This window comes from Diadema setosum, chromosome 12 (assembly GCF_964275005.1).
Source record: "Diadema setosum chromosome 12, eeDiaSeto1, whole genome shotgun sequence".
Lineage (NCBI taxonomy): Eukaryota > Metazoa > Echinodermata > Echinoidea > Diadematoida > Diadematidae > Diadema > Diadema setosum.
The window spans coordinates 10,743,832-10,759,600 of NC_092696.1; the positions used below are offsets into that span (position 1 = coordinate 10,743,832).

General features: G+C 45.3%; 1 protein-coding gene across 1 annotated transcript in view; it reads left to right on the forward strand.

Annotated features, from left to right (window-relative positions):
- The window catches only part of LOC140236354 (uncharacterized), a 66,111-nt gene that overhangs the window by 22,682 nt on the left and 27,660 nt on the right, over nt 1-15,769 (forward strand). Inside the window, exons 23-43 of the mRNA XM_072316310.1 lie at nt 8-389; nt 878-1,194; nt 1,593-1,934; nt 2,333-2,681; nt 3,097-3,413; nt 3,881-4,227; nt 4,659-4,962; nt 5,324-5,701; nt 6,169-6,517; nt 6,934-7,255; nt 7,687-7,990; nt 8,352-8,733; nt 9,222-9,538; nt 9,937-10,278; nt 10,676-11,011; nt 11,416-11,764; nt 12,171-12,496; nt 12,895-13,236; nt 13,635-13,976; nt 14,335-14,716; nt 15,205-15,515. Of these exons, the coding sequence (XP_072172411.1) occupies nt 8-389; nt 878-1,194; nt 1,593-1,934; nt 2,333-2,681; nt 3,097-3,413; nt 3,881-4,227; nt 4,659-4,962; nt 5,324-5,701; nt 6,169-6,517; nt 6,934-7,255; nt 7,687-7,990; nt 8,352-8,733; nt 9,222-9,538; nt 9,937-10,278; nt 10,676-11,011; nt 11,416-11,764; nt 12,171-12,496; nt 12,895-13,236; nt 13,635-13,976; nt 14,335-14,716; nt 15,205-15,515 (7,140 nt within the window). The remainder of the gene's footprint in view (nt 1-7; nt 390-877; nt 1,195-1,592; nt 1,935-2,332; nt 2,682-3,096; nt 3,414-3,880; nt 4,228-4,658; nt 4,963-5,323; nt 5,702-6,168; nt 6,518-6,933; nt 7,256-7,686; nt 7,991-8,351; nt 8,734-9,221; nt 9,539-9,936; nt 10,279-10,675; nt 11,012-11,415; nt 11,765-12,170; nt 12,497-12,894; nt 13,237-13,634; nt 13,977-14,334; nt 14,717-15,204; nt 15,516-15,769) is intronic.

The following is a 15,769-nucleotide window of genomic DNA, read 5'->3' on the forward strand; positions in this document are numbered from 1 at the left end:
TGTACAGGCCAACCTATCACTGTGCAGCCAGTCACCCCGACAGAGGCACCAGAATCTCCTCCGCCAAGTACCCCGTTGAGGGTTCGACTTGTCGGTGGTCCAAGTAACAGAATTGGGCGTGTGGAGGTTCTCTATCGGGGCCGTTGGGGAACAGTCTGTGATGACCAGTGGGACCGCAGAGATGCAGCGGTTGTGTGCAGGATGCTTGGTTTTCCCGCTGCAACAAGAGCAGTTAGTGGCGCTCGCTTTGGTCGAGGCCAAGGTCGCATAGTCCTGGACAATGTGCAATGTCAGGGAAGAGAACAGAATTTGGCAGATTGTAGGCACAACGGATTCTTTCAACACAACTGTCGACATACCGAGGATGCTGGTGTGGTATGTGCAGGTGGGTTTTTATACTGTATTTGATATAAAGGATATCAACGATAAACCTTCAATTCGAAATCTAATTACTCTGATAAACTAGAATGTCAAAAGTAATGGCGTTGCTTCAGTTTATGATTTCCTGCATAGGCGATATTTTTAGGTGACGAGAAGGTGAAAATATCGAAAAAGAAAGATGAATATATAAAATCGCAAAGACTTTTTATAAGAGAAGACATATCTTGATAGATACCTCGAACGCAAAATATTTATACCTGCGCAACCTAGTCAATACAATGCAGCAGCACGTATGACAGTGATGATCCCTGCAGGAAGATTACTTCTTATACAATCCGAGACTGTCTAATATGTAGCATGTTAACCTAAAAAGGGCAATTTGAATTATCCTAAAGGTAAATTAGTGTATTACATATAATTTGTCACAAAGACGGCAAAAAAGTGAGAATAATTGGGCTATTATCTCCACAGCATTACCGTCACCTAGTCCGTCGAGCGCCCCATTCCAGCTTCGGCTTGTCGGTGGTTCCAATAACAGAGAGGGCCGGGTGGAGGTTTATTACCAGGGTGCCTGGGGGACAATCTGTGATGACCAGTGGGACAGCAATGACGCCGAAGTGGTTTGTAGGATGCTGGGCTATCCAGCTGCAGAACGGGCCATTGGTCAGGCTAGCTTCGGTCAAGGTGTAGGTCGAATAGTCCTTGACAATGTGCAGTGCCAGGGAAGTGAAGAGAGACTGGTAGATTGCCCCCACAATGGATTCTTTCAACACAACTGTGGACATCACGAGGATGCTGGCGTCTCATGTCGAGGTAAGGTGCAAAGCTTCCAGCAAGCTTTCTGGCTCTTACGTAGCTAAAGAAGCTTGTGTAATTAGGGGAGCAACCCCGTTATCCAATATATTTGCTGGCTTGATTTGACCTTGTAGAGAGAGAAAGGGTTTTGTGAGATTGTGGAAGAGCTCATGTTTGAATACATGGAAAAGCTTGCAAATGTGATGTCAGTGATAAGTGGAAATTAGGCAGTCATTACTCCTGTCATGATCTTGAATTGACAGTGTCAGAAAACTTTGATGAACTTGTGAAAATTGCAGGAAGAGTCTGATCTGTGCTTGAATTTGCTGTATCTTGAATCTGTTTCTTTCCTTGGATTAAAGAATGCGTATCCAAGACGTGATGACATGAGTATTATTGGGCTATCATCTCCACAGCCTTACCGTCACCAAGTCCGTCGAGCGCCCCATTCCAGCTTCGGCTTGTCGGTGGTTCCAATGACAGAGAGGGCCGGGTGGAGGTTTATTACCAGGGTGCCTGGGGAACAATCTGTGATGACCAGTGGGACAGCAATGACGCCGAGGTGGTTTGTAGGATGCTGGGATATCCAGCTGCAGAACGGGCCATTGGTCAGGCTAGCTTCGGTCAAGGTGAAGGTCGAATAGTCCTTGACAATGTGCAGTGCCAGGGAAGTGAAGAGAGACTGGTAGATTGCCCACACAGTGGATTCTTTCAACACAACTGTGGACATCACGAGGATGCTGGCGTCTCATGTCGAGGTAAGGTGCAAAGCTTCCAGCAAGCTTTCTGGCTCTTACGTAGCTAAAGAAGCTTGTGTAATTAGGGGAGCAACCCCGTTATCCAATATATTTGCTGGCTTGATTTGACCTTGTAGAGAGAGAAAGGGTTTTGTGAGATTGTGGAAGAGCTCATGTTTGAATACATGGAAAAGCTTGCAAATGTGATGTCAGTGATAAGTGGAAATTAGGCAGTCATTACTCCTGTCATGATCTTGAATTGACAGTGTCAGAAAACTTTGATGAACTTGTGAAAATTGCAGGAAGAGTCTGATCTGTGCTTGAATTTGCTGTATCTTGAAGCTGTTTCTTTCCTTGGATTAAAGAATGCGTATCCAAGACGTGATGAGATGAGTATTATTGGGCTATCATCTCCACAGCATTACCGTCACCAAGTCAGTCGAGCGCCCCACTCCAGCTTCGGCTCGTCGGTGGTTCCAATGACAGAGAGGGCCGGGTGGAGGTTTATTACCAGGGTGCCTGGGGGACAATCTGTGATGACCAGTGGGACAGCAATGACGCCCAGGTGGTTTGTAGGATGCTGGGCTATCCAGCTGCAGAACGGGCCATTGGTCAGGCTAGCTTCGGTCAAGGTGAAGGTCGAATAGTCCTTGACAATGTGCAGTGCCAGGGAAGTGAAGAGAGACTGGTAGATTGCCCACACAATGGATTCTTTCAACACAACTGTGGACATCACGAGGACGCTGGCGTCTCATGTCGAGGTAAGGTGCAAGATTCCATCAATCTTTCAACCTCTTTCCTAGCTAAAGAAGCTTTTGTCAATAGTTAACACCTTTGTACATTTGATGGGGTTTTTAAACCTGTAGAATGATATATGAATTCAAGAAACCGTAGAAGATATTTTAAGGACCTTTATAATCAGTTGTAAATTTATTCGTACAGTTTTAAAAATGAAAAGTTCTGAAGTTAACAGTACATAAACCGTTCTGTTCAACGTATTTGATAAGAAAAGTAGGTATATGAACTTTCCTTAAAATTTCTGTCATTTTTAAAATGTTTGTATCGAGGAATTGAAAACTGGAGGTTAAATAAGTTTCCGAAATACCTGGACTTCATGTACAGGCCAACCTATCACTGTGCAGCCAGTCACCCCGACAGAGGCACCAGAATCTCCTCCGCCAAGTACCCCGTTGAGGGTTCGACTTGTCGGTGGTCCAAGTAACAGAATTGGGCGTGTGGAGGTTCTCTATCGGGGCCGTTGGGGAACAGTCTGTGATGACCAGTGGGACCGCAGAGATGCAGCGGTTGTGTGCAGGATGCTTGGTTTTCCCGCTGCAACAAGAGCAGTTAGTGGCGCTCGCTTTGGTCGAGGCCAAGGTCGCATAGTCCTGGACAATGTGCAATGTCAGGGAAGAGAACAGAATTTGGCAGATTGTAGGCACAACGGATTCTTTCAACACAACTGTCGACATACCGAGGATGCTGGTGTGGTATGTGCAGGTGGGTTTTTATACTGTATTTGATATAAAGGATATCAACGATAAACCTTCAATTCGAAATCTAATTACTCTGATAAACTAGAATGTCAAAAGTAATGGCGTTGCTTCAGTTTATGATTTCCTGCATAGGCGATATTTTTAGGTGACGAGAAGGTGAAAATATCGAAAAAGAAAGATGAATATATAAAATCGCAAAGACTTTTTATAAGAGAAGACATATCTTGATAGATACCTCGAACGCAAAATATTTATACCTGCGCAACCTAGTCAATACAATGCAGCAGCACGTATGACAGTGATGATCCCTGCAGGAAGATTACTTCTTATACAATCCGAGACTGTCTAATATGTAGCATGTTAACCTAAAAAGGGCAATTTGAATTATCCTAAAGGTAAATTAGTGTATTACATATAATTTGTCACAAAGACGGCAAAAAAGTGAGAATAATTGGGCTATTATCTCCACAGCATTACCGTCACCTAGTCCGTCGAGCGCCCCATTCCAGCTTCGGCTTGTCGGTGGTTCCAATAACAGAGAGGGCCGGGTGGAGGTTTATTACCAGGGTACCTGGGGGACAATCTGTGATGACCAGTGGGACAGCAATGACGCCGAAGTGGTTTGTAGGATGCTGGGCTATCCAGCTGCAGAACGGGCCATTGGTCAGGCTAGCTTCGGTCAAGGTGTAGGTCGAATAGTCCTTGACAATGTGCAGTGCCAGGGAAGTGAAGAGAGACTGGTAGATTGCCCCCACAATGGATTCTTTCAACACAACTGTGGACATCACGAGGATGCTGGCGTCTCATGTCGAGGTAAGGTGCAAAGCTTCCAGCAAGCTTTCTGGCTCTTACGTAGCTAAAGAAGCTTGTGTAATTAGGGGAGCAACCCCGTTATGCGATATATTTGCTGGCTTGATTTGACCTTGTAGAGAGAGAAAGGGTTTTGTGAGATTGTGGAAGAGCTCATGTTTGAATACATGGAAAAGCTTGCAAATGTGATGTCAGTGACAAGTGGAAATTAGGCAGTCAGTACTCCTGTCATGATCTTGAATTGACAGTGTCAGAAAACTTTGATGAACTTGTGAAAATTGCAGGAAGAGTCTGATCTGTGCTTGAATTTGCTGTATCTTGAAGCTGTTTCTTTCCTTGGATTAAAGAATGCGTATCCAAGACGTGATGAGATGAGTATTATTGGGCTATCATCTCCACAGCATTACCGTCACCAAGTCCGTCGAGCGCCCCACTCCAGCTTCGGCTCGTCGGTGGTTCCAATGACAGAGAGGGCCGGGTGGAGGTTTATTACCAGGGTGCCTGGGGGACAATCTGTGATGACCAGTGGGACAGCAATGACGCCGAGGTGGTTTGTAGGATGCTGGGCTATCCAGCTGCAGAACGGGCCATTGGTCAGGCTAGCTTCGGTCAAGGTGAAGGTCGAATAGTCCTTGACAATGTGCAGTGCCAGGGAAGTGAAGAGAGACTGGTAGATTGCCCACACAATGGATTCTTTCAACACAACTGTGGACATCACGAGGACGCTGGCGTCTCATGTCGAGGTAAGGTGCAAGATTCCATCAATCTTTCAACCTCTTTCCTACCTAAAGAAGCTTTTCTCAATAGTTAACACCTTTGTACATTTGATGGGGTTTTTAAACCTGTAGAATGATATATGAATTCAAGAAACCGTAGAAGATATTTTAAGGACCTTTATAATCAGTTGTAAATTTATTCGTACAGTTTTAAAAATGAAAAGTTCTGAAGTTAACAGTACATAAACCGTTCTGTTCAACGTATTTGATAAGAAAAGTAGGTATATGAACTTTCCTTAAAATTTCTGTCATTTTTAAAATGTTTGTATCGAGGAATTGAAAACTGGAGGTTAAATAAGTTTCCGAAATACCTGGACTTCATGTACAGGCCAACCTATCACTGTGCAGCCAGTCACCCCGACAGAGGCACCAGAATCTCCTCCGCCAAGTACCCCGTTGAGGGTTCGACTTGTCGGTGGTCCAAGTAACAGAATTGGGCGTGTGGAGGTTCTCTATCGGGGCCGTTGGGGAACAGTCTGTGATGACCAGTGGGACCGCAGAGATGCAGCGGTTGTGTGCAGGATGCTTGGTTTTCCCGCTGCAACAAGAGCAGTTAGTGGCGCTCGCTTTGGTCGAGGCCAAGGTCGCATAGTCCTGGACAATGTGCAATGTCAGGGAAGAGAACAGAATTTGGCAGATTGTAGGCACAACGGATTCTTTCAACACAACTGTCGACATACCGAGGATGCTGGTGTGGTATGTGCAGGTGGGTTTTTATACTGTATTTGATATAAAGGATATCAACGATAAACCTTCAATTCGAAATCTAATTACTCTGATAAACTAGAAAGTCAAAAGTAATGGCGTTGCTTCAGTTTATGATTTCCTGCATAGGCGATATTTTTAGGTGACGAGAAGGTGAAAATATCGAAAAAGAAAGATGAATATATAAAATCGCAAAGACTTTTTATAAGAGAAGACAGATCTTGATAGATACCTCGAACGCAAAATATTTATACCTGCGCAACCTAGTCAATACAATGCAGCAGAACATATGACAGTGATGATCCCTGCAGGAAGATTACTTCTTATACAATCCGAGACTGTCTAATATGTAGCATATTAACCTAAACACGGGAATTTGAATTATCCTAAAGGTAAAATAGTGTATTACATATAATTTGTCACAAAGACGGCAAAAAAGTGAGAATAATTGGGCTATTATCTCCACAGCATTACCGTCACCTAGTCCGTCGAGCGCCCCATTCCAGCTTCGGCTTGTCGGTGGTTCCAATAACAGAGAGGGCCGGGTGGAGGTTTATTACCAGGGTGCCTGGGGGACAATCTGTGATGACCAGTGGGACAGCAATGACGCCGAGGTGGTTTGTAGGATGCTGGGCTATCCAGCTGCAGAACGGGCCATTGGTCAGGCTAGCTTTGGTCAAGGTGTAGGTCGAATAGTCCTTGACAATGTGCAGTGCCAGGGAAGTGAAGAGAGACTGGTAGATTGCCCACACAATGGATTCTTTCAACACAACTGTGGACATCACGAGGATGCTGGCGTCTCATGTCGAGGTAAGGTGCAAAGCTTCCAGCAAGCTTTCTGGCTCTTACGTAGCTAAAGAAGCTTGTGTAATTAGGGGAGCAACCCCGTTATCCAATATATTTGCTGGCTTGATTTGACCTTGTAGAGAGAGAAAGCGTCTTTTGAGATTGTGGAAGAGCTCATGTTTGAATACATGGAAAAGCTTGCAAATGTGATGTCAGTGATAAGTGGAAATTAGGCAGTCATTACTCCTGTCATGATCTTGAATTGACAGTGTCAGAAAACTTTGATGAACTTGTGAAAATTGCAGGAAGAGTCTGATCTGTGCTTCAATTTGCTGTATCTTGAAGCTGTTTCTTTCCTTGGATTAAAGAATGCGTATCCAAGACGTGATGAGATGAGTATTATTGGGCTATCATCTCCACAGCCTTACCGTCACCAAGTCCGTCGAGCGCCCCATTCCAGCTTCGGCTTGTCGGTGGTTCCAATGACAGAGAGGGCCGGGTGGAGGTTTATTACCAGGGTGCCTGGGGAACAATCTGTGATGACCAGTGGGACAGCAATGACGCCGAGGTGGTTTGTAGGATGCTGGGCTATCCAGCTGCAGAACGGGCCATTGGTCAGGCTAGCTTCGGTCAAGGTGAAGGTCGAATAGTCCTTGACAATGTGCAGTGCCAGGGAAGTGAAGAGAGACTGGTAGATTGCCCACACAATGGATTCTTTCAACACAACTGTGGACATCACGAGGATGCTGGCGTCTCATGTCGAGGTAAGGTGCAAAGCTTCCAGCAAGCTTTCTGGCTCTTACGTAGCTAAAGAAGCTTGTGTAATTAGGGGAGCAACCCCGTTATCCAATATATTTGCTGGCTTGATTTGACCTTGTAGAGAGAGAAAGCGTTTTGTGAGATTGTGGAAGAGCTCATGTTTGAATACATGGAAAAGCTTGCAAATGTGATGTCAGTGATAAGTGGAAATTAGGCAGTCATTACTCCTGTCATGATCTTGAATTGACAGTGTCAGAAAACTTTGATGAACTTGTGAAAATTGCAGGAAGAGTCTGATCTGTGCTTGAATTTGCTGTATCTTGAAGCTGTTTCTTTCCTTGGATTAAAGAATGCGTATCCAAGACGTGATGAGATGAGTATTATTGGGCTATCATCTCCACAGCCTTACCGTCACCAAGTCCGTCGAGCGCCCCATTCCAGCTTCGGCTTGTCGGTGGTTCCAATGACAGAGAGGGCCGGGTGGAGGTTTATTACCAGGGTGCATGGGGGACAATCTGTGATGACCAGTGGGACAGCAATGACGCCGAGGTGGTTTGTAGGATGCTGGGCTATCCAGCTGCAGAACGGGCCATTGGTCAGGCTAGCTTCGGTCAAGGTGAAGGTCGAATAGTCCTTGACAATGTGCAGTGCCAGGGAAGTGAAGAGAGACTGGTAGATTGCCCACACAATGGATTCTTTCAACACAACTGTGGACATCACGAGGACGCTGGCGTCTCATGTCGAGGTAAGGTGCAAGATTCCATCAATCTTTCAACCTCTTTCCTAGCTAAAGAAGCTTTTGTCAATAGTTAACACCTTTGTACATTTGATGGGGTTTTTAAACCTGTAGAATGATATATGAATTCAAGAAACCGTAGAAGATATTTTAAGGACCTTTATAATCAGTTGTAAATTTATTCGTACAGTTTTAAAAATGAAAAGTTCTGAAGTTAACAGTACATAAACCGTTCTGTTCAACGTATTTGATAAGAAAAGTAGGTATATGAACTTTCCTTAAAATTTCTGTCATTTTTAAAATGTTTGTATCGAGGAATTGAAAACTGGAGGTTAAATAAGTTTCCGAAATACCTGGACTTCATGTACAGGCCAACCTATCACTGTGCAGCCAGTCACCCCGACAGAGGCACCAGAATCTCCTCCGCCAAGTACCCCGTTGAGGGTTCGACTTGTCGGTGGTCCAAGTAACAGAATTGGGCGTGTGGAGGTTCTCTATCGGGGCCGTTGGGGAACAGTCTGTGATGACCAGTGGGACCGCAGAGATGCAGCGGTTGTGTGCAGGATGCTTGGTTTTCCCGCTGCAACAAGAGCAGTTAGTGGCGCTCGCTTTGGTCGAGGCCAAGGTCGCATAGTCCTGGACAATGTGCAATGTCAGGGAAGAGAACAGAATTTGGCAGATTGTAGGCACAACGGATTCTTTCAACACAACTGTCGACATACCGAGGATGCTGGTGTGGTATGTGCAGGTGGGTTTTTATACTGTATTTGATATAAAGGATATCAACGATAAACCTTCAATTCGAAATCTAATTACTCTGATAAACTAGAAAGTCAAAAGTAATGGCGTTGCTTCAGTTTATGATTTCCTGCATAGGCGATATTCTTAGGTGACGAGAAGGTGAAAATATCGAAAAAGAAAGATGAATATATAAAATCGCAAAGACTTTTTATAAGAGAAGACAGATCTTGATAGATACCTCGAACGCAAAATATTTATACCTGCGCAACCTAGTCAATACAATGCAGCAGCACATATGACAGTGATGATCCCTGCAGGAAGATTACTTCTTATACAATCCGAGACTGTCTAATATGTAGCATATTAACCTAAACACGGCAATTTGAATTATCCTAAAGGTAAATTAGTGTATTACATATAATTTGTCACAAAGACGGCAAAAAAGTGAGAATAATTGGGCTATTATCTCCACAGCATTACCGTCACCTAGTCCGTCGAGCGCCCCATTCCAGCTTCGGCTTGTCGGTGGTTCCAATAACAGAGAGGGCCGGGTGGAGGTTTATTACCAGGGTGCCTGGGGGACAATCTGTGATGACCAGTGGGACAGCAATGACGCCGAGGTGGTTTGTAGGATGCTGGGCTATCCAGCTGCAGAACGGGCCATTGGTCAGGCTAGCTTCGGTCAAGGTGTAGGTCGAATAGTCCTTGACAATGTGCAGTGCCAGGTAAGTGAAGAGAGACTGGTAGATTGCCCCCACAATGGATTCTTTCAACACAACTGTGGACATCACGAGGATGCTGGCGTCTCATGTCGAGGTAAGGTGCAAAGCTTCCAGCAAGCTTTCTGGCTCTTACGTAGCTAGAGAAGCTTGTGTAATTAGGGGAGCAACCCCGTTATCCAATATATTTGCTGGCTTGATTTGACCTTGTAGAGAGAGAAAGGGTTTTGTGAGATTGTGGAAGAGCTCATGTTTGAATACATGGAAAAGCTTGCAAATGTGATGTCACTGATAAGTGGAAATTAGGCAGTCATTACTCCTGTCATGATCTTGAATTGACAGTGTCAGAAAACTTTGATGAACTTGTGAAAATTGCAGGAAGAGTCTGATCTGTGCTTGAATTTGCTGTATCTTGAAGCTGTTTCTTTCCTTGGATTAAAGAATGCGTATCCAAGACGTGATGAGATGAGTATTATTGGGCTATCATCTCCACAGCCTTACCGTCACCAAGTCCGTCGAGCGCCCCATTCCAGCTTCGGCTTGTCGGTGGTTCCAATGACAGAGAGGGCCGGGTGGAGGTTTATTACCAGGGTGCCTGGGGAACAATCTGTGATGACCAGTGGGACAGCAATGACGCCGAGGTGGTTTGTAGGATGCTGGGCTATCCAGCTGCAGAACGGGCCATTGGTCAGGCTAGCTTCGGTCAAGGTGAAGGTCGAATAGTCCTTGACAATGTGCAGTGCCAGGGAAGTGAAGAGAGACTGGTAGATTGCCCACACAATGGATTCTTTGAACACAACTGTGGACATCACGAGGATGCTGGCGTCTCATGTCGAGGTAAGGTGCAAAGCTTCCAGCAAGCTTTCTGGCTCTTACGTAGCTAAAGAAGCTTGTGTAATTAGGGGAGCAACCCCGTTATCCAATATTTTTGCTGGCTTGATTTGACCTTGTAGAGAGAGAAAGCGTTTTGTGAGATTGTGGGAGAGCTCATGTTTGAATACATGGAAAGCTTGCAAATGTGATGTCAGTGATAAGTGGAAATTAGGCAGTCATTACTCCTGTCATGATCTTGAATTGACAGTGTCAGAAAACTTTGATGAACTTGTGAAAATTGCAGGAAGAGTCTGATCTGTGCTTGAATTTGCTGTATCTTGAAGCTGTTTCTTTCCTTGGATTAAAGAATGCGTATCCAAGACGTGATGAGATGAGTATTATTGGGCTATCATCTCCACAGCATTACCGTCACCAAGTCCGTCGAGCGCCCCACTCCAGCTTCGGCTTGTCGGTGGTTCCAATGACAGAGAGGGCCGGGTGGAGGTTTATTACCAGGGTGCCTGGGGGACAATCTGTGATGACCAGTGGGACAGCAATGACGCCGAGGTGGTTTGTAGGATGCTGGGCTATCCAGCTGCAGAACGGGCCATTGGTCAGGCTAGCTTCGGTCAAGGTGAAGGTCGAATAGTCCTTGACAATGTGCAGTGCCAGGGAAGTGAAGAGAGACTGGTAGATTGCCCCCACAATGGATTCTTTCAACACAACTGTGGACATCACGAGGATGCTGGCGTCTCATGTCGAGGTAAGGTGCAAAGCTTCCAGCAAGCTTTCTGGCTCTTACGTAGCTAGAGAAGCTTGTGTAATTAGGGGAGCAACCCCGTTATCCAATATATTTGCTGGCTTGATTTGACCTTGTAGAGAGAGAAAGGGTTTTGTGAGATTGTGGAAGAGCTTATGTTTGAATACATGGAAAAGCTTGCAAATGTGATGTCACTGATAAGTGGAAATTAGGCAGTCATTACTCCTGTCATGATCTTGAATTGACAGTGTCAGAAAACTTTGATGAACTTGTGAAAATTGCAGGAAGAGTCTGATCTGTGCTTGAATTTGCTGTATCTTGAAGCTGTTTCTTTCCTTGGATTAAAGAATGCGTATCCAAGACGTAATGAGATGAGTATTATTGGGCTATCATCTCCACAGCCTTACCGTCACCAAGTCCGTCGAGCGCCCCATTCCAGCTTCGGCTTGTCGGTGGTTCCAATGACAGAGAGGGCCGGGTGGAGGTTTATTACCAGGGTGCCTGGGGAACAATCTGTGATGACCAGTGGGACAGCAATGACGCCGAGGTGGTTTGTAGGATGCTGGGCTATCCAGCTGCAGAACGGGCCATTGGTCAGGCTAGCTTCGGTCAAGGTGAAGGTCGAATAGTCCTTGACAATGTGCAGTGCCAGGGAAGTGAAGAGAGACTGGTAGATTGCCCACACAATGGATTCTTTGAACACAACTGTGGACATCACGAGGATGCTGGCGTCTCATGTCGAGGTAAGGTGCAAAGCTTCCAGCAAGCTTTCTGGCTCTTACGTAGCTAAAGAAGCTTGTGTAATTAGGGGAGCAACCCCGTTATCCAATATTTTTGCTGGCTTGATTTGACCTTGTAGAGAGAGAAAGCGTTTTGTGAGATTGTGGGAGAGCTCATGTTTGAATACATGGAAAGCTTGCAAATGTGATGTCAGTGATAAGTGGAAATTAGGCAGTCATTACTCCTGTCATGATCTTGAATTGACAGTGTCAGAAAACTTTGATGAACTTGTGAAAATTGCAGGAAGAGTCTGATCTGTGCTTGAATTTGCTGTATCTTGAAGCTGTTTCTTTCCTTGGATTAAAGAATGCGTATCCAAGACGTGATGAGATGAGTATTATTGGGCTATCATCTCCACAGCATTACCGTCACCAAGTCCGTCGAGCGCCCCACTCCAGCTTCGGCTTGTCGGTGGTTCCAATGACAGAGAGGGCCGGGTGGAGGTTTATTACCAGGGTGCCTGGGGGACAATCTGTGATGACCAGTGGGACAGCAATGACGCCGAGGTGGTTTGTAGGATGCTGGGCTATCCAGCTGCAGAACGGGCCATTGGTCAGGCTAGCTTCGGTCAAGGTGAAGGTCGAATAGTCCTTGACAATGTGCAGTGCCAGGGAAGTGAAGAGAGACTGGTAGATTGCCCACACAATGGATTCTTTCAACACAACTGTGGACATCACGAGGATGCTGGCGTCTCATGTCGAGGTAAGGTGCAAAGCTTCCAGCAAGCTTTCTGGCTCTTACGTAGCTAAAGAAGCTTGTGTAATTAGGGGAGCAACCCCGTTATCCAATATATTTGCTGGCTTGATTTGACCTTGTAGAGAGAGAAAGCGTTTTTTGAGATTGTGGAAGAGCTCATGTTTGAATACATGGAAAAGCTTGCAAATGTGATGTCAGTGATAAGTGGAAATTAGGCAGTCATTACTCCTGTCATGATCTTGAATTGACAGTGTCAGAAAACTTTGATGAACTTGTGAAAATTGCAGGAAGAGTCTGATCTGTGCTTGAATTTGCTGTATCTTGAAGCTGTTTCTTTCCTTGGATTAAAGAATGCGTATCCAAGACGTGATGAGATGAGTATTATTGGGCTATCATCTCCACAGTATTACCGTCACCAAGTCCGTCGAGCGCCCCACTCCAGCTTCGGCTTGTCGGTGGTTCCAATGACAGAGAGGGCCGGGTGGAGGTTTATTACCAGGGTGCCTGGGGGACAATCTGCGATGACCAGTGGGACAGCAATGACGCCGAGGTGGTTTGTAGGATGCTGGGCTATCCAGCTGCAGAACGGGCCATTGGTCAGGCTAGCTTCGGTCAAGGTGAAGGTCGAATAGTCCTTGACAATGTGCAGTGCCAGGGAAGTGAAGAGAGACTGGTAGATTGCCCACACAATGGATTCTTTCAACACAACTGTGGACATCACGAGGATGCTGGCGTCTCATGTCGAGGTAAGGTGCAAAGCTTCCAGCAAGCTTTCTGGCTCTTACGTAGCTAAAGAAGCTTGTGTAATTAGGGGAGCAACCCCGTTATCCAATATATTTGCTGGCTTGATTTGACCTTGTAGAGAGAGAAAGCGTTTTTTGAGATTGTGGAAGAGCTCATGTTTGAATACATGGAAAAGCTTGCAAATGTGATGTCAGTGATAAGTGGAAATTAGGCAGTCATTACTCCTGTCATGATCTTGAATTGACAGTGTCAGAAAACTTTGATGAACTTGTGAAAATTGCAGGAAGAGTCTGATCTGTGCTTGAATTTGCTGTATCTTGAAGCTGTTTCTTTCCTTGGATTAAAGAATGCGTATCCAAGACGTGATGAGATGAGTATTATTGGGCTATCATCTCCACAGCCTTACCGTCACCAAGTCCGTCGAGCGCCCCATTCCAGCTTCGGCTTGTCGGTGGTTCCAATGACAGAGAGGGCCGGGTGGAGGTTTATTACCAGGGTGCCTGGGGAACAATCTGTGATGACCAGTGGGACAGCAATGACGCCGAGGTGGTTTGTAGGATGCTGGGCTATCCAGCTGCAGAACGGGCCATTGGTCAGGCTAGCTTCGGTCAAGGTGAAGGTCGAATAGTCCTTGACAATGTGCAGTGCCAGGGAAGTGAAGAGAGACTGGTAGATTGCCCACACAATGGATTCTTTCAACACAACTGTGGACATCACGAGGACGCTGGCGTCTCATGTCGAGGTAAGGTGCAAGATTCCATCAATCTTTCAACCTCTTTCCTAGCTAAAGAAGCTTTTGTCAATAGTTAACACCTTTGTACATTTGATGGGGTTTTTAAACCTGTAGAATGATATATGAATTCAAGAAACCGTAGATATTTTAAGGACCTTTATAATCAGTTGTAAATTTATTCGTACAGTTTTAAAAATGAAAAGTTCTGAAGTTAACAGTACATAAACTTTTCTGTTCAACGTATTTGATAAGAAAAGTAGGTATATGAACTTTCCTTAAAATTTCTGTCATTTTTAAAATGTTTGTATCGAGGAATTGAAAACTGGAGGTTAAATAAGTTTCCGAAATACCTGGACTTCATGTACAGGCCAACCTATCACTGTGCAGCCAGTCACCCCGACAGAGGCACCAGAATCTCCTCCGCCAAGTACCCCGTTGAGGGTTCGACTTGTCGGTGGTCCAAGTAACAGAATTGGGCGTGTGGAGGTTCTCTATCGGGGCCGTTGGGGAACAGTCTGTGATGACCAGTGGGACCGCAGAGATGCAGCGGTTGTGTGCAGGATGCTTGGTTTTCCCGCTGCAACAAGAGCAGTTAGTGGCGCTCGCTTTGGTCGAGGCCAAGGTCGCATAGTCCTGGACAATGTGCAATGTCAGGGAAGAGAACAGAATTTGGCAGATTGTAGGCACAACGGATTCTTTCAACACAACTGTCGACATACCGAGGATGCTGGTGTGGTATGTGCAGGTGGGTTTTTATACTGTATTTGATATAAAGGATATCAACGATAAACCTTCAATTCGAAATCTAATTACTCTGATAAACTAGAAAGTCAAAAGTAATGGCGTTGCTTCAGTTTATGATTTCCTGCATAGGCGATATTTTTAGGTGACGAGAAGGTGAAAATATCGAAAAAGAAAGATGAATATATAAAATCGCAAAGACTTTTTATAAGAGAAGACAGATCTTGATAGATACCTCGAACGCAAAATATTTATACCTGCGCAACCTAGTCAATACAATGCAGCAGCACATATGACAGTGATGATCCCTGCAGGAAGATTACTTCTTATACAATCCGAGACTGTCTAATATGTAGCATATTAACCTAAACACGGCAATTTGAATTATCCTAAAGGTAAATTAGTGTATTACATATAATTTGTCACAAAGACGGCAAAAAAGTGAGAATAATTGGGCTATTATCTCCACAGCATTACCGTCACCTAGTCCGTCGAGCGCCCCATTCCAGCTTCGGCTTGTCGGTGGTTCCAATAACAGAGAGGGCCGGGTGGAGGTTTATTACCAGGGTGCCTGGGGGACAATCTGTGATGACCAGTGGGACAGCAATGACGCCGAGGTGGTTTGTAGGATGCTGGGCTATCCAGCTGCAGAACGGGCCATTGGTCAGGCTAGCTTCGGTCAAGGTGTAGGTCGAATAGTCCTTGACAATGTGCAGTGCCAGGGAAGTGAAGAGAGACTGGTAGATTGCCCCCACAATGGATTCTTTCAACACAACTGTGGACATCACGAGGATGCTGGCGTCTCATGTCGAGGTAAGGTGCAAAGCTTCCAGCAAGCTTTCTGGCTGTTACGTAGCTAAAGAAGCTTGTGTAATTAGGGGAGCAACCCCGTTATCCAATATATTTGCTGGCTTGATTTGACCTTGTAGAGAGAGAAAGCGTTTTGTGAGATTGTGGGAAAGCTCATGTTTGAATACATGGAAAAGCTTGCAAATGTGATGTCAGTGATAAGTGGAAATTAGGCAGTCATTACTCCTGTCATGATCTTGAATTGACAGTGT